The sequence below is a fragment of the Aulostomus chinensis genome, chromosome 11 (assembly GCF_037954235.1).
Source record: "Aulostomus chinensis isolate RoL2024-O1b breed Wild chromosome 11, RoL_Achi_v1.0, whole genome shotgun sequence".
NCBI classification, from domain to species: Eukaryota; Metazoa; Chordata; class Actinopteri; order Syngnathiformes; family Aulostomidae; genus Aulostomus; species Aulostomus chinensis.
In genome coordinates this window covers 14,151,009-14,176,377 of record NC_141330.1, presented here as the reverse complement: position 1 = coordinate 14,176,377, position 25,369 = coordinate 14,151,009, and the positions used below count along the sequence as shown (strand labels likewise).

At 42.2% G+C, this 25,369-nt stretch overlaps 1 protein-coding gene across 2 annotated transcripts; it reads left to right on the top strand.

The window, feature by feature from the left end:
- Positions 1-431: 431 nt before the first annotated feature.
- kmt2bb (lysine (K)-specific methyltransferase 2Bb) lies at positions 432-25,150 on the top strand. Of its 2 annotated transcripts, none has more exons than XM_086218724.1 (36): positions 432-781; positions 2,248-2,320; positions 2,498-5,992; positions 6,117-6,298; positions 6,595-6,714; positions 6,994-7,180; positions 7,395-7,626; positions 8,176-8,243; positions 8,329-8,586; positions 8,829-8,935; positions 10,780-10,890; positions 12,407-12,520; positions 12,700-12,846; positions 12,927-13,019; positions 13,115-13,232; positions 13,343-13,456; positions 13,735-13,919; positions 14,009-14,110; positions 14,696-14,806; positions 15,183-15,259; positions 15,389-15,612; positions 15,723-15,826; positions 15,946-16,083; positions 16,239-16,397; positions 16,524-16,641; positions 16,747-16,825; positions 16,919-17,079; positions 17,173-17,340; positions 17,449-20,533; positions 21,275-21,375; positions 21,556-21,693; positions 21,797-22,049; positions 22,191-22,298; positions 22,404-22,487; positions 22,827-22,956; positions 23,055-25,150. In XM_086218724.1, exons 1-36 carry the CDS (start codon positions 476-478, stop codon positions 23,328-23,330), a joined length of 11,526 nt encoding a protein of 3,841 aa, XP_086074850.1. In that variant the 5' UTR covers positions 432-475; the 3' UTR covers positions 23,331-25,150. The 2 variants fall into 2 exon arrangements, with proteins under 2 accessions (XP_086074850.1, XP_086074849.1); XM_086218723.1 differs by having other exon boundaries at positions 432-805.
- Positions 25,151-25,369: the final 219 nt, after the last annotated feature.

Genomic DNA, 25,369 nt, shown 5'->3' with positions numbered 1-25,369 from the left:
ATCATCTTCCTCGCAGTTGTGTCCAGAGAATGACTGGACGTTTACATGGGCAAAAGAGACATCTGGAACATATTCTAAACCTACCAACAAACTCCGGATCTTCGTGTCAACAAAGGACGCACTGAGGAACGATGGCCACTGGGAATAAAATATTTAAACAGACTTCTCTCTCCAATCAGGACTGTCTACGTTTATTTAAGTTTAACTGGCTTTCAGTTCTTTGGACTCACCATCCAAGTGAGTGAAGGTATTTCGTTGGTTTCATGTCAAATAAACTGACATGAGGTCAGCTCACAGGTGCGGAGTTTGTGCGCAAAGTCACCACTAGAGGTCGACCCACTTTCCTCCCTTTCCAGTCACATCGGAGAAAAACTCCCTTTCCCTTGCAGCCTTGCGGCTCCCCCCTCCCATCTCGCGCCTTCCCTCTTGTCTCTCCTCGCTCTGCTAGCCGTCGGTGTGTGTTGTTGTTGAAGCAATGATGGCGGCAGCGGGATGCGGATCAGCAACCGCGGCTGCCGGAGGAGGCCAAGGTGGAACCGCTACGGCCAGAGGTCGTTTCCCCGGTCGGCCTTGGTCATCTCGCAGTCGTTTGCGCTCCGAGAAGCGATGGCAACTCGGACGATCAGGCTTAGAAGCCGATGATGTGACTAACGGAGGGCCAAGGCCCACAAACCTGGTTCTATCGTTAAACGAAGACCAGTCTCACTTGCGCTTACTTGGAATAGAAGCGAGCCACAAGATCCTTGGCCAGGCTGGATACAGCTCTAGTGGGAGTGAAGAGGTGAGGTCCCAAACCGACCCAGGAGTTAGTATCTTTATTTCATCTTCTCACATTTTCGTCTGTTCGTTAAATGTGTACGAATGAGAGCTGTCTGCAGCAGTGTGGCTGGTTGATGCCATGGAGAAATGTCAACATCCCTTTGCTAGGCTAACGTTACCTTTAGCTTCGAAAGCTAGCATTACTTGCTAACCACTGTTAGCACAGTGTAGCTCCCCGTGACATTTAGTGAGTCGCACCATAAAATACCACTTCCACAAAGCAGCAGAACGGTCATAAGTTACATTATCATTGTTATAACACCGGTTATAAATATCTTATGATGATAGCAGGATTGTAGTACTCTTTAAAAGCCAGTGAATGAGAACGCTAATTTGTAAACAGGAATGTAATTATTTCATGTATGGCCCGCTCGTAATCGGGCCAGAGTAGCAGCCAGCTAATGTAGCCAACACAAAGAACGGGAAGGCTAGCGCTTCTCCCCAACAGCAGCTTGCTAACTACTGTTTTCATGCGCTGTTTTGGCGTAGAGTTACATGTGAACTGTTTTGTTAAATTGATATCACACCTTTGTGTTTACGGATATTTCTTCTCTTGCCTAACGTGACGTGTAATGAATACTCGGGTAACTAAGTATTAATAAAAGCTAATAAGTTAGCTATTCTGCAGACCGAATAGTCAATATGATTTCGATAGAGTGAAATGGCTAGTTGTAAACTACCCTTACCAAACAGACTTTATCGGTGCTGTAGCAGCAAATATGTCAATGTCACTTGCACCCTTGTAGTTTGAATTGTAAACTCTCTATCGTCACAATCTTAGCGTAGTCGTTAAGGTCGATTGTTGATTCACAAATTTTGGTTGTAGACTCAGCGAGTGTTCACCGCGATCTTGATTGAGCGCCTGGAGGGAATCGTAATTACAAATCTTTGCGTGCATGATTTTGTTGGTATGCTGTTAATTCCTACATGCGTCGTTTATTGAAAGGATAATGAAGAGAACATGTCACTTTATTACCAGACTTTAACAGGGTTCCAAACAATGGAGAGCACGCAGCTGTTTGTTACAGCTCAGATGATGAATGAAAAGACAGTTGAAAGTTGAATGTTGAAAAAATGAAAGATGTTGTCCATTGTCAATCATTATTTTTTTTAAGTCAAAATCAAATAACCATTTCTTTGTTATTACACATGCACCTTGGTTCCACATGTAAAGATATAATACATACTTGTTTTGATCACTGTATTTATTGAAAACCATCATTATGCTTGAATTATTTTTCATAATTTTCAGCTTTCAATCCTTTTTTTTCTCCACCATTTATATTCAGTGACTATGAAAAGTCACTTGGCCTGTGTTGTGAGTAGCTATTTAACATCTGAGACACTGTTTTTGTTGGTAGAATAGTCACCTCCCAACAGAATTTTGTTAAGTTTCTTCAAGTGTTAATGACCTGTTTTTACTTTAAGGGAGATGACTTCAGAGGATTTGAAGCAGAAAGAAAAGGCTCTAAAGTATGGTCTCGGCAAAACCCTTCCAAAGGTAAAGGCAAATGTATGTGGCACCACGCAGTATAAACAGTGTAATAACTAATGAATATGAGATAAAGTTTGAACCTAACACAGAGAACAATAGGAGAGTTGTTGGTGTTTTCTGTCATAGAATTGTTGTCAGTGGAGGAGTCGCGGCTATTGTAAAATCTGTTGTTCTGTTTTTTAGGTGATGCTGTCAACACAAAGTCGAAACGACAAAGCGAGAAGCTACCGTCTAGTACACCAGCAATGGAGGCAGCTATTAGTGAACCTGATCCTGTAAAAGATATAACATCCACAGAGGAGAAAGATGCCTTATCTTCGAAAGTAGAGCCCGGAAAAGATAACACGAAACGTTCAAAAGGCAAAAATACGACGCATCGACAGTCCACTAAAGGCATACCTTCATCACCAGCGCCAAGGATTACTATAAAGTTGGTGGCCAAAAAGAAAATGAAAACGGTTAAGGAGCCACATATAAAGTCCGTGAAGAAGATGAAGGTAAAAGGAATTCAGGATCAACCCAAAGCCAAGGACATTCAGGATGACCAGATCTCAAGTGCTCATGTCAAATTAAAAACTGAACCACTCGATGATAAATGTGGTACGGAGGACAAAGGAGGAGGGAATTTACCTGTGAGGAGACGTGGAAGATCTGCCTCAAAGATAACAGAGTCTGTCTGCCAGTCTAGCGCCAAAGTTGCGGCTGATGACCAAAAATCAATAGAGGAAAAATCAGCCGATAAACTTGACACTGTAAAGGAAAGTGTAACTTTAGAGTCAAAAGTAAATACAAAGCAACAAAAGAATAAGGAAGTTGTTAGAGGGCAAGGCTCTGACGTTAATCAACAAGTGACTCGCAGGAGCAACAGAGTCACCAGCACCCTCTCAAAAAGACTCCCAGACAGTGCAACTGAAACTGAAAGTCTAATTAAAAGTGATGTTCTTCCAGAGTCAAAGTCAAAGAGAACTGTGGAGGCTAAACCATCGATGAGAGGTGACAGGCGAAGGCAAAGCAAAAGGCTCAACAAGGATACAGTGCCAGAAAGCCATGATCCAACCCCCACAGAGATGGATCGTTTAGCTCTGCAACCCAGTGACAGTTTGCCTTGTGAGGAAATGAGGGTCCCAAGTTTAAAGCTGATAAAGATCAGAAACCCAAAATATGATGCACAGTCCAGTGGAAAGAATTCAACTCGAAAGAAAAAGCGGAGAAGATTTATTTGGAGTTTAATATTAGTTAAAGTAGGAAGTCAGACACAGGGTACTGAAAACACTGTCAAACTAACAGAGAAGACTGTGAACGAAGTAGTTCAGTCCACGTTATGCGACAATAATGTTGATAAGAGTTTGATGGGGTTAGATCAGACATCTGAACCAGATAAATCTGCCTCACAAGAGAGTAATAAAACAGACAGTAATGAGAAGGGCTGTCAAAACAAGGCTGACGTGTCTCTAGAGGAAAAGTCCAATCCACAAGTAGAAGCTGACATGGAAGACATAAGTGAAACAACTTCACAAGAATTCACGAAATTGGATTGTGGCAAACTCGTCCCACCACTCCAGATCAAAAAGGTCTCCTCTCCTGGAAAACATAAAAGCTCAAAGCCCTCCTTTTTAATCCAGCAAGTTAGTCCTGTTGCTGATAAGAAAGAGGATGTTTTGCAAGATGGAGGAGAAGTTAAAGAGGACAAATTGCCAGAGCAGGATGCTGAATCCTTACCAGCCAGGAGACTGAGGAGGAGGATGTCAAACCGCGACTCACTCCAGAAGAAATCTGCGGGCCGTAAGCCTTTGACAGGTCCGAAACGGAGATTGAGGTTGAGTCCACAGGTTGAAGCCACACCGCAGGTGCAGGTTGAAGATTCTTCTCAGGTTTTAACAGAAGATGCCAGCTCCCATGTCCTTCCTGAAATCTCTGCGCAGGAAAACAGTGTAAACTCCTCAGCTGTTCCCGAAAAGGATTCACCACAGATTGCAGATGAGCCCCCAAAGGTGCCAGTTGAAGTTCCACCACAGAGGGTGGAGATTGAGGTCGAATCACAAAAAACAGAGGCGACACCATTGCCCGTGCCTTCCAAACCCAAAAGATGTAGAAATAATAAATTAGGGAAAAAGAAGAGTGTTCAGAAGAAGGCGGCTGATGTTTCTCATGCTGCTGCTGTCAACATAGAGCTGGCTCCAGTTGAAGCTACCAACACAGACTCAGTGCTAAAGGATGATAGTCAAGCCTTAGTACAAGTGGCTGTTCTGTCAGAAGTAAAAGACTTCATCCAGCCTGAGGTGAGACCGGACACTCTATCAGTGGAAGAAGGGCAGAGCCAGACACCGGTTAAAGAGGAAGCAGAAATTCAGTTGATAGATAGTCAGCCATCACTGGCTTTGGAAAGTCAAGCAAGTGATCAAAACACATTGTGCTTACAGAGAAAATCCATCAAAAAAGTGAAAAAGAAGCGCAAAGGTTTGATTGGGCAACGCCAGAAACACAGGCACAGAAGCAGAGATGGAAAGTTTGCTCCACTTAAATTATCTGAAAATCAGGAAATAGTTGTAGAGGACAATGACATTTCCACCCAGTTGGCAGTTTCTGCATCTGCTCCAAGCTCTAAACTGGTTGGAGTGCAGAAAAAGTACAAAAAGAGACCATCAGGCCTTCAGTTTATTGGGTCTAAAAGATCAAAACCAGAATCTAAAATCATCTCGAAGCTGATTGAAATGGAGCTTGAAAAAGAAAGTTTGAAGCAGGAAGAAACAGACAGACTAGTTGATGGGGCACGAACAGATGTGGTAGATTCTCAACCTGGTAAAACAAAGTTTGTGAAAAACATCAAACATTTCATTATGCCTGTTGTAAGTGCCAGATCCTCACGAGTGATCAAAACCCCGCAAAGATTTATGGATGATGCGGGAATGTCGGTGTTGCCTCGAAGAAATTCCCCAAAGAAGGGTTTGCAGCTGGGCTTGCAAATACGTCCTGGAAAAAGAAAAGATGAAGGAACAGGGAGAGCGATATCCCCTATCTTACCCATGGATGAGGAGGACATATTGAGTGAAGCTCAACTGGATGTTGACCTATTTTCCGCTCAGGATCTGGAGAACAGCACTGATTTTGCAGACAGCATATTTTCAGAATTAAAAAGTGGACACATTGAGAAGAAGAGGTCTCCTCTAAAGAACTCCAGCTTCAAATGGCACATGCCAGAACAGTCTAGTGAGGAAATGTATACACTGGATACAACTCCGGAGAACAAATGTGAGGATCTGTTTTTACCTACGCCAGTTGATAAACCCAGAGAACTACTATCTACTGACCTGCTGGATGCTCACAGAAAGAAAACTCCCCCTACTAAACAGACCGCTCAACTCAAGATTTATCAAAGGCTAAAGAAGCTGCACAAAGGACTTCCAAGAAGCAAAAATACAACAGAAACGGAAGGCATCAGTAAACCCCCGCAGCCTCTTGTTGATCTAGCTGAAGGACTTGATGATGAGGCCATGAGCATTAGCCTTAGGCAACGCAACACAAATGTGGTGAAGGACAAATCCAAGCTGAAAATTGAAGACCTTGACACACCTGGAGTCGTGAGAAAGGTTTCTGTGTGTGTGAAATCCAAGACTCTTGCGTTTCATCATGGTGAAGAGGAAGATGTTACAGGGAAAAACACTGTCCAACCTCCCCCAGGTATGCATACAATTTCAACATCAAAATGCTACTTTTTTGTGAAAATATTATTTACTTTGTACAACATTGAAGAGAATTCTATGTAATGGATCAGACACTGGCATATACTGCTTTATATCTACAGAAGAGTTGCCGTTGAGACAGACTTCTGGTACAGGTGAAGGCGATTATCCTGTGACTGTGGAGAAGGGAGCTTCACAAAGAGCGCGCCTCACTGGTGCAAATAAAAGAATGTTCAACCTCCTCAGGAAAGCAAAGGTCCAGCTCATTAAAATTGACCAGCAGAAACAGCTGAAGTCCTCTGGGGTAAGATCATGTTCTCAGCAAGTATTTCTGCAGTTATCATATACTTTAATCCTGCTATTTTAATTTGAAGGCAGTATGTGGGGGTCCCGCTATTCAAGCTTAATAGAAAGACCAGATTAATCCAAAGCAGATATGATATTTGGAGTACATATTTCCTGGATAGTCCCCATTCATTGATTTGAACATATACTTTTACACTTGAAGCATTTTTCTGTGTAATGGTAAGTGTAATACACGAGGAAACCTTGATTTCTGATTTTCTGAAGCCTATATTGATGCCTTGTTTACCTCTGCAGCTGTTATCTGGAACAACTGGCGCCAGATCTAGAGATTTGACCTCTAAGAGAGAGAGGCGGAAGCAGAGGGTAAAGCTTGATTCTGATGTTCCCATCAAGACAGAACCACCTCAAGGACAAGTAAGAGTACTAATCAATAGGCCTGAAGGGAACAATTGATCCAACTAAACATTTTGTATCTGTCTCTGCTTTTACCAGTGTGTCTGGGTGTTCAGTCACTGTGGTTGATGTGTCTAACCTTCACTTCAGCGAAATTCAACTTAAGTCATCTGCTTAAACGGACAAAAGAAAAGACGTTGTCAATGTGTTGATATTTAATAGTATATCGTAATGTAATGATAACAAGCGCCATGCCAATCACAGCTTCAGCATGTTCATTTGGTTTTGTCTTTTCCCCAGCCACAGCTCATCTCCCCTCTTTGCCAGGAGTTCCGTAGAGCAGGGGGTCCACGCATCAAACATGTTTGCCGTGCTGCATCGGTGGTGCTCGGGCAGCCTCGAGCCCTGGTACCAGATGACATTCCCAGGCTCAGCGCCTTGCCTCTGCATGAAAGAACTGGCATTTCCCCCTCAGCTATCACAAAAGGTTGGTATGGGTTGATTGACAGTCAGTCTCATTAGGATGTGCTGTCTTCAGACATGCCCATATTAATGCTTCTTTGATACTAATTCTGCTCCGTGTGAGACAAACTGCTTACAGAAATGAGGGCCGTCAAGTTATTACTTTGAGAGATTATTACAGCTAAGCAACATGTGACTGATGTTTGTACTCCTTTCCTCTTGTATGTGTGTTGCTGCAGATACTGGGTCTCCCTCAGAATCTGATAGTCCTGGGCTGTCCGATCCAAAGGCTACCAAGATCAAAAAGCCATCCAGTTTTGTAAAGCGAAAAGGCCTTGGACCGTTTGGGTACCGCTCTCGGAGGTGTGGAGTGTGCAAAGGCTGCAACCATGAGGATGACTGTGGCAAGTGCATGAACTGCCTTGACAAACCCAAGTTCGGTGGTCCCAACACCAAACGACAGTGTTGCGTGTAAGTAAAGAGACATCTCAGTCTGTTTGTGTCAGTCTGAGTGAGTGGATGAATTTTTATCAAGTCACACCCTCCTGTGTTAAGCTGATGAACATTTGTTGACACAGGCTCATATACATGTCATTTATGGGACAAAAATTTATTGCGGGGAATCTCTGCCAGTCACTTGGACACATTATAACGATTGCTTCAACTTTGCCGGTTCTGTTGCCTGTGTTTTTCTTCTCTGAGTCAGAGCAGAGCTTCTCTGTCACTTCCCACAATGTGCTATGCTTCGTTTTGCCTCCTATATTAATTTTATAAAGTCTGATTATGTTCTCTCCTTAAGTGAACTCATCTGCGTTTTACTTGGAACTAACCCGAAGACCATGATCTAAAAATTAAACTGATAGTGGTCCAGAGAATGTTTCACATCAGTCGTTGTAGTTCTGATCAAACTAAAGAGTCTAAAAGATGTCTAAAGATGTGAAAAGGCCTTCAATCTTCTTTGTAGTATAGCAGTGCAGTCTTCTCAAAAATAATGAAGAATTCTGTATCTTATGCCACAAGGTATAAGAGATGTGATCAGATTGAAGAGAGGAAAGCTCGGAGGCTAAGTGGAAGAACAGCACCCAAAGGTAATTTCACTCCTGTTCCTCTACTAAGTGTTCCTATAATACCTGGATAGCCTTCAAGTCACTGACTCGTCTTCTCTCTGTTAAGGTTCCTCTAAACGGCGGCGGTCTTCATTCAGCGGGGGGCATTCAAGTAATGATGAAGGGAATGAGGGGGCTACAGACTCACCGTCTGGTCTCCAGGGCGATGGCAACAGTCCGTCAGTAAGGAAGCAGCCGAAGCGTGTTGTAAAACCTCGCGTCTACTTCGACCTGGTGGATTATGAATCAGATCTGGATGACAAAGCTTTTTCAAGCTCAGCCTCACCAGCCAGGAGAAGGGGCCATGGACCTCGGTTCAGTCCAGGTAAACTACCACTGAGAAACCAGACCAAGATCTCAAGTGACTTCTTTAGCTGCACATTTGTAATTGTATCAACAGTTACCTCTATAATCACACAGATAGTTGCTTAGATGTGATGTCGAGTACTAATCAGTGCACGTTACATGAAACTTTCACTTAAAAAAAAAAAAGAACTTGTATTGCAGTACCAAGTCTTATGATATGCTTGTTAATCGTTAACCCTGTTATTTTCTTGTCATCTATAGACTTTGTGTCACTGGATGGATTCCTAGGAGACATTTCAGATGATGAAGTCAGGCATAGAAAGTCCAGCTCTCACCGTGTACCAACAGTTAAACGTAAACAGGAGAAGGTGGGTAATTCGGTGTTTGTTCTGAATTTGATGAGGATGTTAACTTCTTGTAAAGCTAACAGTTTTGGACAAACTAAACACAACTAAATTTTCAAGGCGTGAATGTGAAACTTCGCACACTCTGTTATACCTCTGTAAACTCTTAAATGCAAAAAATAAAAAAAAAATGTTGATGATAAATGTTGATAATGATTTCAACATTTTATTAGTGACAAATAATTAGCTGTTAACAGTCGTAGTACATTCATAATGTTGAATATAGGAAATGTTGACAAGTCATAACCAGACAGTATAAAAATCCTGAGGTTGTATTTGTTTTGTAAGTTTTGTTCTGTTGGTTTTCTCTTTTTTCCTCCTCTCTTTCTCATCATTCCTCTCCACTTTGTTCAAGTGAAGTGTTAGCAGGTACATATGACAATGTTTTATGTATGTGCAGATAATGTAATGTTCTTCAATTTTGCACCTTTAACTTACACACTCTCTTGTTGACTTGTTCCTTTTATCCTCAAATTCGACTTAAAAATTTGATCGCAAAATAATGTGTATACTAGTCTGCAAGCAAGGCTTTGATAGATTAGTGCAGGAAAGAGTCCTAAAACCTGTAACCTTGTCTCAGTGTCGATGGGGGGTTTTTTAGAACGTGGTTTCATAACCTGCGGTTAACACTTAAGACATTTTCACTTTTTTTTCCTACAGCATAAAATACACAAATGACAAGTGATAAGCAACACATAGGGCAGTTGTTAAGAAGTGGCCTAACAAGACTAAATGAGTATTATGAGCTTGAAAGTCATAATTATGATGTAGCAAGTCACAACTGACATAGTAAATTGATAGGAAATTTTTGGTGGTTATGACCTTCGATATCATAATTATCTCATCTTATCACATGCCATATCAAAATTAGGATTTACACACTTAATCCACTTACTATGTCAGAATTACAACTTTTATCTCATTATCAGGATTTGTGATATCGTAATTATTTCATACTATGGGATATATGGGATATATAAATAAAAGTTTTATGATTGAAAGTAGAATTAATCAGCAAAAATGGGCTTGCTTGTCATACTTGTGCTCGTTGGCTTTAATGTTGGTCACTTTGCAATCTGCACGCTTGATAGTCGCAGGACCTTATACACCTGTTGCATACTGTCAGACACACACACACCATTAGCGCAGGTGACTGGCATAGCAAGACTCAACGCAATCAGAGTAGAAGTTGTAACATTTACAGATACTCACAATCACATTCATATAAATTGAATCGCAGCCCTTTGTGTGGTTATGTCATCGGATAAACCTTAGTCGCAATTTATTGTGCAGCACTGGTCTGAGTTGTTGTTCTGTCATAGTGTAACATTCACTTTTGACTTCGAAAGATTGCATTTAGGCTTAAAAAAAATCTTGAGTTCGTGTATTAAGAGGATTTCGCTGAACAAAATGTGTAATCTAATAAACTTTTTCTATTAATGATAATAAGTTTTTTAAATTACACATTTTGCTCAGCCCGTTGGCTTTTGGGTTAGTGAACCCATGGTTATGCTAACTTACAGGTTTGCCTATGAATAATACATCAACCTCTCAAACCCTCGATTAGTATCCTCACCCTCATGCACCTATAGCACAAGAGTATATATTATAGAAGATGCTTATTTTGATTGCATTTTTTTGTCACAGTAATTTATGGCAATGCCTAAAAGCAATACTACAGAGGAACACAGTTTACAGAGGGTATTCCTGATGCTCTTTTAAAAGATGCAGTTAAAAACAAATGCTTTGTAGTCGGTTGCTGCCTTTATTCATGTTATGCTTGTCTCACTGGGACTCTCTCATCACAGGGTCCTTTGGAGCAGACCCCTCCCAGTGTCCTGGCTGCCTTAGCCCATGGGTTTGAGCAGAGAGAGGTTGAGTCTTCCAAACCCAGTCACAAGATTAGGGTTGACTTCAAGGTAGGTTACCTTACATCACTATATATAAATATATATTTATACACACACACACACACACACACACACACACATGACCAGTCAAAAGTTTGGACACACCTCAGTTCATGGTTTTTCTTTATTTTCATGACTTTTTACGTTGTAGATTCTCACTGAAGGCGTCAAAGCAATGAATGAACATATGGAATTATGTAGGCAACAATAAAGTGAAATAACACAAAATGTTTTTTTCTATTTTAGATTCCTCAAAATAGCCACCCTTTGCTTTGATTACTGCTTTGTCCAACTAAACAGAAACGGGATGGGATGGCATGTCGCTACAGGATGCTGTGGTAGCCATTCTGGTTCAGTGTGCCTTCATTTTTGAAAAACAACCCCAACAGTGTCACCAGCATAGCACCCTCGCACCATCACACCTCCTCCTCTACGCTTCACAGTGGGAACCATGCATGTTGAGACCATCCGTTCACCTTTTCTGTGTTGCACAAAGACACGGCGGGTGGAGCCAAAGATCTCATATTTGGACTCATCAGACCAAAGTACAGACTTCCACTGGTCTCATGTCCATTCCTTGTGTTTCTTGGCTCAAACAAATCTCTTCTGCTGGTTGCTTTTCCTTAGTAGTGGTTTCTTAGCAGCTGTTCGACCATCAAGGCCTGATTGGCACAGTCTCCTCTGAACAGTTGATGCAGAGACGTGTCTGCTACTGGAACTCTGTGAGGCTTTTATCTGGGCTCTAATCTGAGGTGCTGTTAACTTGTGATTTCTGAGGCTGGTGACGGATGAACTCATCCTCAGCAGCAGAGGAGACTCTTGGTCTTCCTTTCCTGGGACGGTCCTCATGTGAGCCAGTTTTGTCATAGTACTTGATAGTTTTTGCGACCACACTTGGGGGCACATTCAAAGTTTTTGCAATTTTCCGGACTGAATGACTGACATTCAGTTCTTAAAGTGGACTGTTTCTTCTTTACGTAGCTGGTTGGTTCTTGCCATAATATGAATTCTAACAGTTGTCACAAAGAGCTGTCAGCTGTGTACCAACCTGATATCTGCACAACACAACTGATGGTCCCAACCCCATAAAGAAGGAAAGAAGTTCCACTAATGAACCCTGACAAGGCAAACCTACGAAGTGAAAAGCATTTCAGGCAATGACATCATGAAGCTCACTGAGAGAAGGCCAAGGGTTTGCTGCACTGGCAACAAAGCAAGGGGTGGCTACTTTGAGAGATCTAAAATCTAGAACATATTTACAGTTATTTGATCATTTTTTTCATTGCTAAATAATTCTATATATCTTGCTTCATATAATTGATATATTCAGTATGTATCTACAATGTAGAAAGTAGTAGAAATAAAGTAAAAACATTGAATGAGAACGTGTGACAAAATTTTGACTGGTAGGGAGTGTGTGTGTGTGTGTGTGTATGTGTATATATATATATTTATATGTACGTATATATGTGCACTTGAATGCATAGTTCAGCTAACTGTGTTAACATGTTTTATTGGTTTGCAGGAGGACTGTACATTGGAGAATGTGTGGAACATGGGTGGTTTGAGTATATTGACCTCTGCCCCGCTCATGCCGCCATATGTCTGTTTCCTTTGTGCCAGTAAAGGGCAACATGAGGTAACTGTGAATTGCAATAACAAATTTTTCACTTTCTTGTTGATTCCACCTTGGATCGATTAACTACCGGCTGATAAAGTTCTGAAGACTGTGCTGATGTTAAAAAAATAATACCAGACAGCCAAAAATGTGGACCACTGCTCACCTGAAAATGACATTTTATTGAATTTCATTTGCAGATGTTGTATTGCCAAGTATGCTGTGAGCCCTTCCACTGGTTTTGCCTTGATCCAGCAGAGCGCCCCTCTGTTGACAACAAGGAAAACTGGTGCTGTCGTCACTGCAAGTTTTGCCATGTGTGTGGTAGGAAAAACAGGCAATCAAAGGTGAAGAGAGCTCTGTTTTTGTTTTCCTTAATTGTAATAAATTACTTTTTTGCTAAATGATATTAAATTTCCTCCCTCAGCCTTTGTTGGAGTGTGAACGATGCCAGAACTGTTATCATGCTTCCTGCCTCGGCCCTAACTATCCAAAACATAACAAGAAGAGGAAAGCTTGGGTTTGTTTCTCAAACGAAGTCATGCATGTTTACTATAAGCAATCTGAAGTTGTTATACATTGATCGCTTTTGCTGATATGCTGTTTTCTGTGCAGGTTTGTATGACGTGCATCAGGTGTAAAAGTTGTGGAGTCACGCCAGGGAAGTGCTGGGACACTGACTGGAACCATGACAAAGGACTCTGTCCAGACTGTTCTAAACTCTATGAACAGGGTGAGGAGATAGTGTGACCTAGACACTATATTTGCTCATGGTTTAATAATCTGTAAATCCTGTATATCAATAATTGACAGTCTGTACTCATTGTTTCTTTCTTTCATAAGGAAACTACTGTCCGATTTGCTTCAAGTGCTATGAGGACAATGACTACGACAGTCAGATGATGCAGTGTGGCACCTGTAACCACTGGGTACATGCCAAGTGTGAGGATCTAACAGGTAATTTTAGCTATGCCAGCAAGAATGCATTTAGGTAAAATAACTTTGGGCTTAATTCAGATGTAACTTAATGATAGAATCAAACAAAAGATACCAAAATAACAACTAATATATGAAGCAGAGGGAGATTTAAAAAAAAAAAAACACACGCTAAAACAGCAATTTCACTTCAAGCAAGCAGCATACAGTCAGGACACAACAACCTCTTTTGGAGAATTGAGATACAGTTCATCAGACCTGCATTGCTAAATTCCTCTCTCTTGTAAAAATCATTTCAGATGAACTGTATGAGATCCTGTCCAGCTTACCGGAGAGTGTAGTGTACTCATGTCGGCCATGCAGCGTGACACAGCCCAGTGCCTGGAGAGAGCTGCTCTACATTGAGCTCCGATCAGGGGTGGAGAAGGTGCTGGCGTGCTTGCTTTCTTCTACCCTCACGCAGCACCTTGTTACCTGCTCGCAGGTGAGATACCTAGCCCTGTTTTTTAGAGACCAAACTGGTCAAAAATATGAACTACACTGTGACTGATAATACTGTGATTTCTCCTGCAGTGTGAACGGTTGGTGGACCCTGACAGTGGGATTGAAGGACAGCCAGCCTGTGACCTTCGAGCTGTGGGCAAGAAGTTTGACAAAGGCCTTTACACTACATTGGTGAGTCTACCCCTCATACTCAAATTCTTAGTGGTTAATAATGAAATGTTTTACTAGTATAGTGCCTGTAGTTGGATTAGCTTAGTGAATATTAACTAAAATTCAGTAAGGATAGACTAAATGTAATTGTGAGGTTAAGCTAGGAACTGGTTCATTAAAAAATGATCTGACTACATCATGTATTGAACCATGATGTAAAAAGAGAACTGGTTACAACTTCAGGGCGCTGAGTTATGAAAGTTATTTAGTGCCGCATGAGGCTCAGAAAAGTTTGGCTTCTGGGTCTAAAGGAAACATCGCTTATGCCAGCCATGCCTGCTAATTTCTGGTTTAGCCTTCAATTAACTCGGTGGGGATAAAATCGTTTAATGTTGTAGCTCCTCTAGATTCTCCCAAATGTTATCCAACTTTTGCAGATCAAATACATTTTATTAAGCACGGCAGTTTGCAGGTTTGGGAAGCTTAATATATCATCTTAGACTCATTCATTTCATATGTTAAGTCTGTGTTGGGAATAATGTCTTGAGGCCAGTACACATCATCTTCTGGAAATAATACTAAAATAATATTTCCTTTTTTTAATAGAAAATGTTCCATGAAGATGTGGTTCAGGTGGTGAAGAAGAGGCTTGAACAAGAGGAAGCTCTTCCTGAGGAGCAAAGACCAACTGCACTTGCACGCTCCTACTACTTAAAGGTACTACATAAAAACTTTTCTCCAAGTCAGTGCGTCGGTATCACATATATCTCAACATATCTCAATCTCTCCAAATTTTAAAGCTCCATGCAGTAAATTGTGATTTGTCATTTCTGGCTTTATAAATAATATTTGATTGAACTTTTGAGTTTTAGTTTCTCTCTATAGCCTGATTAGAGACTTGACCTCGCCACTAAATCTCAGCTTCTACTAATTCGATTGCTATGTGAACTATTGTTTTTTCTCTTGCTGACAGAACTGAAGGTGTGGTATCTCAGTCATGAGTTGAAAAGAAAACTCCTACATGATGAGGGTCAGGGTTAATATGTGAAGTTTTTAATTAGATGATTACTGACTCAGATATTTTTTTCCCAAGCTCCTTGAGGAGGTGTTTAATTGGTTCAACAGCCAAGACCCAAAGGTGTGGAACTCCTGTACCAAAGAATTGCCCATGTGAGTAATTGCTTTCATTCACTGGTTTGTTTCCATTCATGCTACAAATAACATTAGGAATTTGATTTTGTCCTGGCGATAAGTATTGTTCTAAACACTGTTTTTTTCTATGTTATTATTTTGAAATAGGGGGATGCTGCTCCATGCTGTCCATCCTCCTACAACTGAGCATTTATATGCTCAGTGGCAGGAGAGGGAGGAGCTCCTGTCCCGGGCTCCGCTGGAACTCCTGCAGGATGATAATGGTCAAAGCATAGATGACAAGACAGACGAGATGATGTCTCCGATGTCTGGGGAGCCAACAAGCTGGAACCACTTTAAAACCAGCAGGGCTGTCAGGCTCAAATTTAAAGGTAATATTTTGATGGCAGATGCTAATAAAAATAGCTTGTTGCAGTAGTTTCATTTTCACCATTTATCTGAGCAGGGGCATTTTAAAGTTTGGACTTTCCCGTTTGTGTAGGAAAAAGAGGCCGTCTTTCAAAAGCTGACCTGGACACTGGCTGGTCGAAGGATGATGAGCGACAGTGCTCTTTGTGCCAAAAATATGGAGACCTTAAACCTAATGTAAGTGTGGCGCCCTTTGTATATCCCTGACTTGGAGAGAAAACTGCCTGTGAGTACAGGACATACAGCTTTGAATGGTTGCTCATGAGGTGACACAAATTGTTTATTTTGCTCTGTAGGAAGCAGGCAGGTTGCTTTACTTGGGCCAGAATGAGTGGGCACATGTCAACTGCTCTCTGTGGTCCGCTGAGGTGTTTGAGGAGGACAATGGCTCTCTACTACATGTACACAGTGCTGTCACCAGGGGTCGTTTGATGGTTGGTTGTTCATCTGCCTGTTAAACAATATTTCTGATCATCTGGTTCTCTCTATGAGCATGTATACATTCCTCAGTGAAATGAACGCTGTTCTGTTGTTACTAATTCTGATAACGCATTGTCTTTCTACCCCATCCATCCTAATTTCCTGTTAGCGATGTGAACGCTGTAACCAGACGGGTGCCACAGTCGGCTGCTGCCTGACTTCTTGTCAAAGCAACTATCACTTTATGTGTGCCCGTTCACGTCACTGTGTGTTCCAAGACGACAAGAAAGTCTATTGCCACAAACACAGACATCTGATCAGTGGCAGGGTAATATATGACTTTCCAACTTGTCCTTTGAAAAAAAAAAATGTTATAACCATTAAAGTTTGGAGTTTAATTCTCTGCTTTTGTTTTTTGGTTGTTGTTGTTGTTGTTGTTGTTGTTGTTGCACAGGTGATAACTGGTCAAGAGTTTGAAGTCAAGCGAAGGGTGTACGTAGATTTTGAAGGCATCAGCCTCCGCAGAAAGTTCTTGACTGGATTGGAGCCAGAATTAATCAATGTGATGATTGGTGAGTGCACTTCTTTGTCTCCTTCACTTCTTTTCACTGTGTTACATCTATGAACATAGACTTCATTATAAATTGGTAATTGTTATCCACACGGTCACAACACAGGTTCCCTACAGATTGATAAACTTGGTGTGCTGTCAGAACTCTCACCTTGCAAAGGAAAATTGTTTCCTGTTGGGTTTCAGTAAGTTGTCTTTACCTTTTCAAAGGTATTTATATAAATAATAAATTTTGAACTCCTGAACAGCAATTTTTAAGCTATCTTTTCCTTCTTTAGGTGTTCCCGTTGGTACTGGAGCACAGTTAACCCTTTGCGTAAGTGCAAATATACATGCACAGTCCGTGAGGTCAGACCTTTGCTACCAGAGAAGCCTGTTGAGGAGATGCCAGACCAAGGAGACAATCATACCATTGCTCACAACCCCTGTCCAACACCAGGTGTGTGTCTTGATACTAAATGAATGCATTGGCATTTGAGTTGGGAAAAATATGGCTATTTATATGTTGATTTTTGTTTTTTTTTTAATTCAGAATCCGAAGCTCAAGAAACTGATACTTCAGAATTACAGCCCCAAACTGAGGAGACTCTTGTCTCAGCTCCATCCTCCAAGTCTGATCACAGAACAAGGCCAAAGATTCCCAGCTATCCCCAAACCAGGAGACCCGCTGGAGGAATGTCTCGGCCACTGCCATCCCCGGGTAAACAAAGCATTCAGAATGTTTAAGGAGAGAATATCTAAAGTCAATAACAAATGAAAAGTTGACTCAGCATTTCAACTTGTTGATCCCATTCTGTTTTCTTCTTAGGAGTTCTCCAGTCAAAACCCCATCATATATTAACGATAAGTGATCTGGAGGAGACTCGGAGGGCTCGTCGCCACAGCTCTCAGACAGCAAGCCTCCGCAGCAACATGTCCCCTCCTCATCTGGGCCCTTTGACAGGGCCAGTCACCCTCCGTGCGGGAAAATCTTCGCATCCCACTTCCCCTATGTACCCGACTGGTGCGACTGACAACATGCTAAATTCTCCATCAGCCCGCTCAGTTGGAGGTAGAAGTGCTTCCTCAGTCCGATGCTCTGGGAATACAATGACCCATTGTACCTCTTCTTTCTTTCCTCAGTCTGCATGGCAGGAAAGTGCAGGAACGTTTTCTTCTCCGAGTCTTTCTTTCTCTTCATCAGTTCAACATTTACCCAGAACTCGATTAACTTTTGATCTGAGCCAGTCGGACTCTGTAGAGGTTCCACACAACTTCTTAGCTTCACCAGAGCCTGAAGATGTTTCACCAGCAAATGGTGCATCACCCCAGGGGGACTTAGATGAACAGAAGGATGAAGAATTTCCCTACGGTTCTTTCCACAAAGATCCCAGCATGACTCTGGGCCAAGATATGAGGACAGAACTGGAGATTGAGGAGACACTTCTGAATGAAGGTGTAGCAATGAACTGTGGGGGGCAAATAGTGGTGGAAGGGGATGATCAGGAAGAATTTTGGGGAAAGGCCCAAGAGATACATAAAAGAAAGACCCTTGTTGCCAATCTGCCACGGTCAGCAGCCTCAGTCAGGGATGACGTGGGGAACACCTCTTCCGACGATGATATGGATCACTATTTTGACTTCTCACGGACAATAGTCAGCTGTCCTGGATCAAAAGATCATTCCAAGTCTCCTGCCTCCCCTTCATCTCGGACTATGGCTCAGCTGGATGGTGTAGATGATGGGACAGAGAGTGATGCAAGTTTAGCTACGAATGATGATACTCAGAAAGTTGAGGGCTCTAGTCAAACTCGAATGAGACGAAATAATAGAAACATCCCCAAATCAGAAGCTATTAACAGCACACAGACTGTTCAGAAACGAATCCCAAAAGAGTCAGCTAATGATAAGCACACTGACTATTCATCACCCACTATCTCAACTGCCAGCGAATGTCCCACAGACGGTTCACTTCAAGATCTACCAGAATCCTCAAACGAGGCCAAAACGGGATTGGTCTCGCCACAGATGTCTGGAGCCTCTGCAATCAAAGAGGAGCGCTCTGATGCTCTGTTTGTAAATCAGGAGACAGTGCTTCCTACCCTAGTTCGTGACCCTCTGCCTAACTTATTCACAAAGGTGCCTGAGACCTCATATTCCGAGGGGTTACTCCAGAGTTCCAGTCTAGGCTTTGCCTCAGAAACTCCTCTTGAAAGTTGTGACTCAACCCCCCATTTAACTGAGATGATTCCTATTTTACAGGGCACACAGCCTGAGACTCAACAAGCAGAGCCTTGTAAACCTCTAAACTCAGAGCCTGAGAGCAGCCACATAATGGCCCACCCATCAGGTACCACAATGGAACCTTCATTAGCAGATTCTGCTGATAGTAGTCAGGGTGCCCTACTGGATCTTCTTCAGCCTTCCCCTTTAATGTCTACAGATGTGCAGTGCCCTCCTCAAGGTCTTGTCGACTCTCTGCAGATGTATTCCTGTTTGCCAGGTTTCAATCAGCCTTCTCTAACAGGTATTACACTGCAGCCAGTAACATCCTCGGAGGAGTCAAGCCTTCCACTCATTGAGCCTCTGTCTACTAAACTAACCACCCTAAGCACTGTCGGGGATCTGACACAGACTCTACTAAATGCTGCACCTCCAAATGATCCAGTGTTATCATCTACACCAGGCACTTTTTCCCAGGCAGGTAACTGTGGTACCATCTCTGTACCCTTTTATTCCACACAAACACAGCCATTGGGTTCTACAACTGTCACCATCGTTTCTTCCTCTTCCTCATTATCACCTCTTCCTGGACTCTGTACAAATGCTCCAGTCCAAACCACCTCCCCTCCTGTGATTTTAAATGGTTACAACTCATCATCTATGCAGAAGGAAGCGTCATCTGGTCACACAATCTCCATAAATTTTTCTGCACCAAGGCCGACTTTTGAACCTCAACAACCGGTCGTACCCCAGGCTTTACCAGGCCACGCTATTCTGACTGTGAAGGAGGTGGGAGGTCCAAATGTAGACACTACACCACATGTCCTTCTGGTGAATCGCCTTGGGCAGATTTTTGTGAAGAATCCAGAAAGCAACACGTTCCAGCTGCCTACTCCCAACTCTCCATCCTTTAACTGCGTCACCCAGATTGCAAGCCTTTTGCAAAGCAATGCATTGTCAGCTACACTAGCAGCAGCTGGTAATATCTCTACTCCACCCCCTGGGTCCAACATGACAACAGCTGCCTCCCTGACAGTAACACCTGTTCATAACCCAACCACAGTTTCACAGTTGCTTACTCACAATAGCAACGGTGCAGTGACATCAGTTAATGTAAAGAAGCAAAGAAAGAATGCAAAAACATCAAAAGATGACACTGCTCCAGAATTGAAGAAACCAAAGAAAAAGAAAGACTCCAGTTCATCTAAAAAGTCAAAATCATCAAAGAGTGTTGAGCAGTCCACTCTCTCAACCAAGAATCCACCCTTGACTCATGCTGAAAGTGCCCAAGCAATTATCAATCAAGCAATGGCAAGTAACTACACCCCCAAGTGGAGTGGACTGCGAACTCTTAGCCCGTCTTCCCTGGTTTTGCCCCCTGGCTTATTAATTGAACCTGAGCCACCTGTGGCCCACCCCCCACCAACTTGCACTCCTGCTTCCCGGCCTCGGACCCACGTTCGTATGAAGAGGGTGTCCTCGCTTTCAGACCGTATCGTCACAAAGAAGTCAAAAGTAGACTTCCTCCCACCAGAACCCACCATAGAGGAGGTGGAGTGCGACAGACCACAGAACTTTCCCTCCATCTCCAACAGGGCCTCTGGAGTTCGCATCAAGACTCCAACTGTGAAGGGAGTACTAAACCTGGATGACTTAAAGGAGGAGCATATCAGTGATTCTGACAGCTCAGGGTAAGATTTTTCCTAACAGTACATAGTTGTGACCTCATTTGAAATGGAGGTGGAGGAGGATATCTTTAAGATGTACACATTTGTAAGACCTACATGACCTTTGGGTAATGACTTCAATGTTGAATTTACTAAAACTTGCTTTACGAATGATGTCACTTTGATACATACCTGAAATACACATTTGTGAAAAAGAGAAAAAGCTCCACAAAGCAAAACTGAATTTTTCAGGGTTTTAAGAAAGCACAATCTATACGATAGGTATTTGTACATTTTTAATACTGATTCCTTTGCTGATGCCTCGATTAATGCTGCACTTATATAAAAAATATAATAATAATAATAATGAATATATATATGTGTGTGTGTATATATATATATATATATATATATATATATATGTATATAAATTAAAATAAAATAATCAAATCAGCCTTTTGAAATTATGTAAGCACCCCCAAAAATGCAATTATTTCACTGTTTTTTTATTTAAATATTTTTGTCATTCACTGTTAAGATACTTGAGTAAAATGCTGTTTTGAAAACAATAATGCACAGTAGTGTATCTCTGTATTTTTTATAATTTATTACAAGCAAGAAGATTCATGATACTATTTAGTGCATTGCAAACCACAGTATGTCACAGTCTAAGACTTTGTCTCCAAATTGTTGAGCGCTAGCCTCGACTTTGGTGTGGAAAATGTGTGTTTCTCATGTCCTCTTGTCACTCTTCGTCTGCTTCAGGTCTGAGCCATGGGACTATATGTCTCGGGGTGATCACGGCAAGTCACAGGCTTGGGAACCAGTGGGACACAGCACCCTGACTGACTGGAAAAAATACTCTGGTACTGACGGTTATGTGACTCAATGAAATGATGAACAGAAATGATATTTCACATCCGTAATATTTTCAGCCAAGCTCAACATGCTTCGTAGATTTCATGCGCCCCTTAATTTAGCAGAACTGTAGAAACATCAGTTAGTAGATGTGAGAAAGCTTGACAGTCTAAATTGTGCTTTGATAGGAGCCGCTTCCACTTCAGACGATGAACCACCGCTGTCTGATGAAGATGAAGAATGTTTGACCAACAGAGATCAGCCACACTTGCTGTTTGAGATCACCAGCGATGATGGTTTTAGCGTAGAGGCCGACAGTATCGAAGGTGAGACTGCACATAAAACATTTCCTTCAAAAGCCTCATGATCGTCTTTTCAAGGTAATCAAGAATCCTTTTAATTCACTCCAATGGCTCGCTCTGTCTTCAGTGGCTTGGAAAGCAGTGATAGACGGGGTGCAGGAGGCACGGTCAATTGCAAGGTTGAGGCCGCTGACATTCCAGAGGATCACTGGCGCCCGTATGCTGGGCCTGGTTCATGATGCCGTGGTGTTCTTGCTGGAGCAGCTTCAAGGAGCTCACCGTTGTCAACGCCATAACTTCCGGTTCTTCAAACAGTTCAGTCAGGAGGATGACTTGCCTATTAATCCCAGTGGTTGTGCCCGCTCCGAGCTCTACCTCAGGTATAAATGTAACAGTTATTAGGGCCTGAGCCTGAAGGTAGCAGCACTAATTGTAACTGAAGTTGTTCTGTGTAATTTTTAGGGAGTAGGTGGATGATTTTCCCATGCTAATGTAGACCTCAACACCCTCTCTTTTAACAGGAAGTCCACATTTGACATGTTCAACTTCCTGGCCTCTCAGCACAGACAGCTTCCTGATATTGAGCTTTATGATGATGAAGAAGATGAGATTCTCTTGAAGTCCACAAGGTCAGGCTTCATTTACAGCATCGCCATTGAAGTGCCAATGAATGTTTGGGCCTTTTAGATTATTCAGCGTTAAAACTTTGTTTCTGGTAAATTAATTTCTTTTAGACGGGCCACAAGTTTGGAGTTGCCCATGGCAATGCGCTTTAGGCATTTGGAGAGGACATCGAAGGAAGCGGTTGGTGTGTACAGGTAAGCGCAGAATTATATTTGTAAGACTATCAGGGATGTTGTTCCGCTTAAAACATTTCAGTTGGGTTATGGTGTCGCTGTAAGTTTGTGAAAATGGAAAAAGTGTATTCTGCATTGATATGACCTGAATTTTAATTTCTAAAACCCAAACAAACAAGAAAAATTATCATTCGTTATCGCTGGGGGAAAGTGATCTGATCTTAAATTTCTGTGTGACCAAGGTATGTGTTACTGTATCTACAACGAATAGTGTGACCTCCTTTCATTTAAGTAAGTCTGGGGCATGGACCCGAAGACCTCAAACCTGTCCGACCTAACCAGTTGTAACTCGTGTTGTAGGTCTGCGATCCATGGGCGTGGTCTTTTCTGCAAAAGGAACATCGAAGCAGGAGAGATGGTGATCGAATATGCGGGAATCGTCATTCGCGGCGTGCTTACTGACAAAAGGGAGAAGTACTACGACGGCAAGGTTGGTCCTTTGATCATTCTTATCTCGTGCACACCTGCGATTACTGAAGGTAAAAGAAAATAAGAGGATGTCTAACCCGGTCTTTCCTGTTCTGTCAGGGTATTGGCTGCTACATGTTCCGCATTGATGACTTTGATGTGGTAGATGCAACCATGCATGGCAACGCAGCAAGATTCATCAACCACTCCTGTGAACCTAACTGCTACTCGCGAGTCATCAACGTGGAGGGCCGCAAGCATATCGTCATCTTTGCTCTTCGGAAGATCTACAGGGGGGAGGAGCTCACTTATGACTACAAGTTCCCCATCGAAGACGCCAGCAACAAACTCAGCTGTAACTGTGGGGCACGGCGATGTCGGCGTTTCCTCAACTGAGAGATCCCTCGCATGACACGCAGAGGATCCCGTCTATTAGTAAGCCTTAAATTAAGGTGGCACTGGATTGAGCTCTTTTGGGGTTGGGACACTCAGCACAGCAGGAGGGGAATTAGCCACTATGAGACGTAGATCCGGTATGGATTGGAGGACGAGAGGAGGAGAAAACCCCGCACAGAAATGTCATGAACTGTGGAGACGTTTTTTTTTTTTTTTGCCTGATAAATTCTCCCAGGGTATGTCCACCTGCGAAGGAGTTCACAGCTGGTCCAGTCACCACGAGAGTGAACACCGTGGAGAGTGAGAACAACAGGGCATTTGAACCAGTTGTCTATAATGTGGGGGCTTCTGGATTTGTGTGGATGACACCAACGAAATTCCCTTGATTCACACGTCAAGCCTTATCTGTTAGAATCATTGCTGAACCCTATAGCTAGGCTTTGAGAGATTCCTTCGTTCGTTTCATAACGCACTAATAATCATGATCGCTCCATACTCCAGTGATGGGAACATTCTAGACCTGTCTGTGTAGTGGTGAAGTCTGTTCTTGAGCCATATATTCACCCAAACCTTTATTTTTGTATTTTTTTTATCTTTCACTGAACACTTCTCATGTTGTGGACATTTTTTTTTTCTTTCTTTCTTTTTTTCTGAATCAAAGGAAAACCATGGTGCTAAGCCTTGAAGGGTCTTCGGTGACCTAGACTAAGATGTCTTGCTCATCAGGAATTGTTTAGCTGTGTTCACCCTACTGACACCATTCATCTTAGATCGATGCACTCTTAGTCATTTCAGAGTAGATCAGCGATCTCGAGATCACCTAGCCTCTTCCTGTGTTGAGTTCAGACGGAGAATTGAAATGGTTTAAAAGTGTCATATTTATAAAGACAGAAACGTGTCTTGAAGAGAGTTCTTTCCTCGATGTACAGTGTATGTAGCAAACACTACCCAAGCCAAAAAAAAAAAAAAGTTGTGGTGAATATCAGTTTTTTTTTAAAAAGAATCTATTTTATTTACTTTCATGGCAGGTGCCCAATACCTATTGCAATAAGACTTTGCTGCCCCACAGTTGCACAGAAACAACCAACAAACATACAAAATTCCCATTTCTTTGAACCTGCTACAGTTAATCTCTAAATCAGGAAGAGCACTGGTATAAAGCATTGCCACTGAGTGTGTGTGCATTCCGCTCCTGCTCCTGGCTTGTCGTGAACGTGGTGCGCACACTTCTCACACGTTTGGCTCTTGACTTAGAACACGTAGCCTGAAACGGAGCTGGAGACGATGCACTCGGCACCTTAAAAATGATGTTTAAATGTTGTTCTTAGTCGATGTACAGTGCTGTCATTAATGAGGTTAATCGAATTCACACACTGTTCAAATTGGTAGTAATATTTATTCATATTTTGATTTATATTTTTAATGGTGAAAGGTTGTGGTTTGTATGAATGGTGGTGGTCTGGTGTATTTGGACATCCTCCCCCATTTGTATTGCCCTTTTGTTTACAAGTGATGTCCTCTGTTTCAATAATTTACTTGAATTTTCTTTCGGGGCAATTGTGTCATACATAATGCCTTTATGACAGAAATTGTTCAAAAGCAGGTATTTTAAATAATTATTTTAAATTTTTTTTTCGTTGTGGTAGATTACTGACAGTCTTAGAATCGGCCACAGGAGTTAAGTGAGCACTGTTTGCCTCCCCAAGCCCCTTCGATCATCATCTTTTCACCCCTTTCCAAATGTTTCTTCAAACCCTCTTTTTTTTTTTTTTTTTTGCATGTCCAATCACTGGGATGGAGCCCAGATTATCTTGTGTCAATCACCTAGCTGACAACAAGAACAGAGTCACTCCCAACTCCTTGCAAGGATTCTACCTCAGCTGTTTAGACAGATGTTTGGGAATACTGATGCAAAAACAGAGGATGATGTAAGAGTCGCTCGGTTTTAATGTCCTGCAGAGCTGGCGTGTGTGTGTGTCTCTGTGTGTGCGCGCACGAGTGTGTGTTTGTGTGTGTGTGTGAGAGAGAGAAAGTGAGTC

What these genes read in the sequence shown, in the direction of transcription:
- kmt2bb (XM_086218723.1), top strand. Translation starts at nt 476, where the DNA reads ATGATGGCGGCAGCGGGATGCGGATCAGCAACCGCGGCTGCCGGAGGA. An exon ending in TCACCAGGGGTCGTTTGATG is followed by an intron (nt 16,084 to 16,238) that starts GTTGGTTGTTCA and finishes ATTTCCTGTTAG; the next exon opens with CGATGTGAACGCTGTAACCA. An exon ending in AGAAGTACTACGACGGCAAG is followed by an intron (nt 22,957 to 23,054) that starts GTTGGTCCTTTG and finishes CTGTTCTGTCAG; the next exon opens with GGTATTGGCTGCTACATGTT.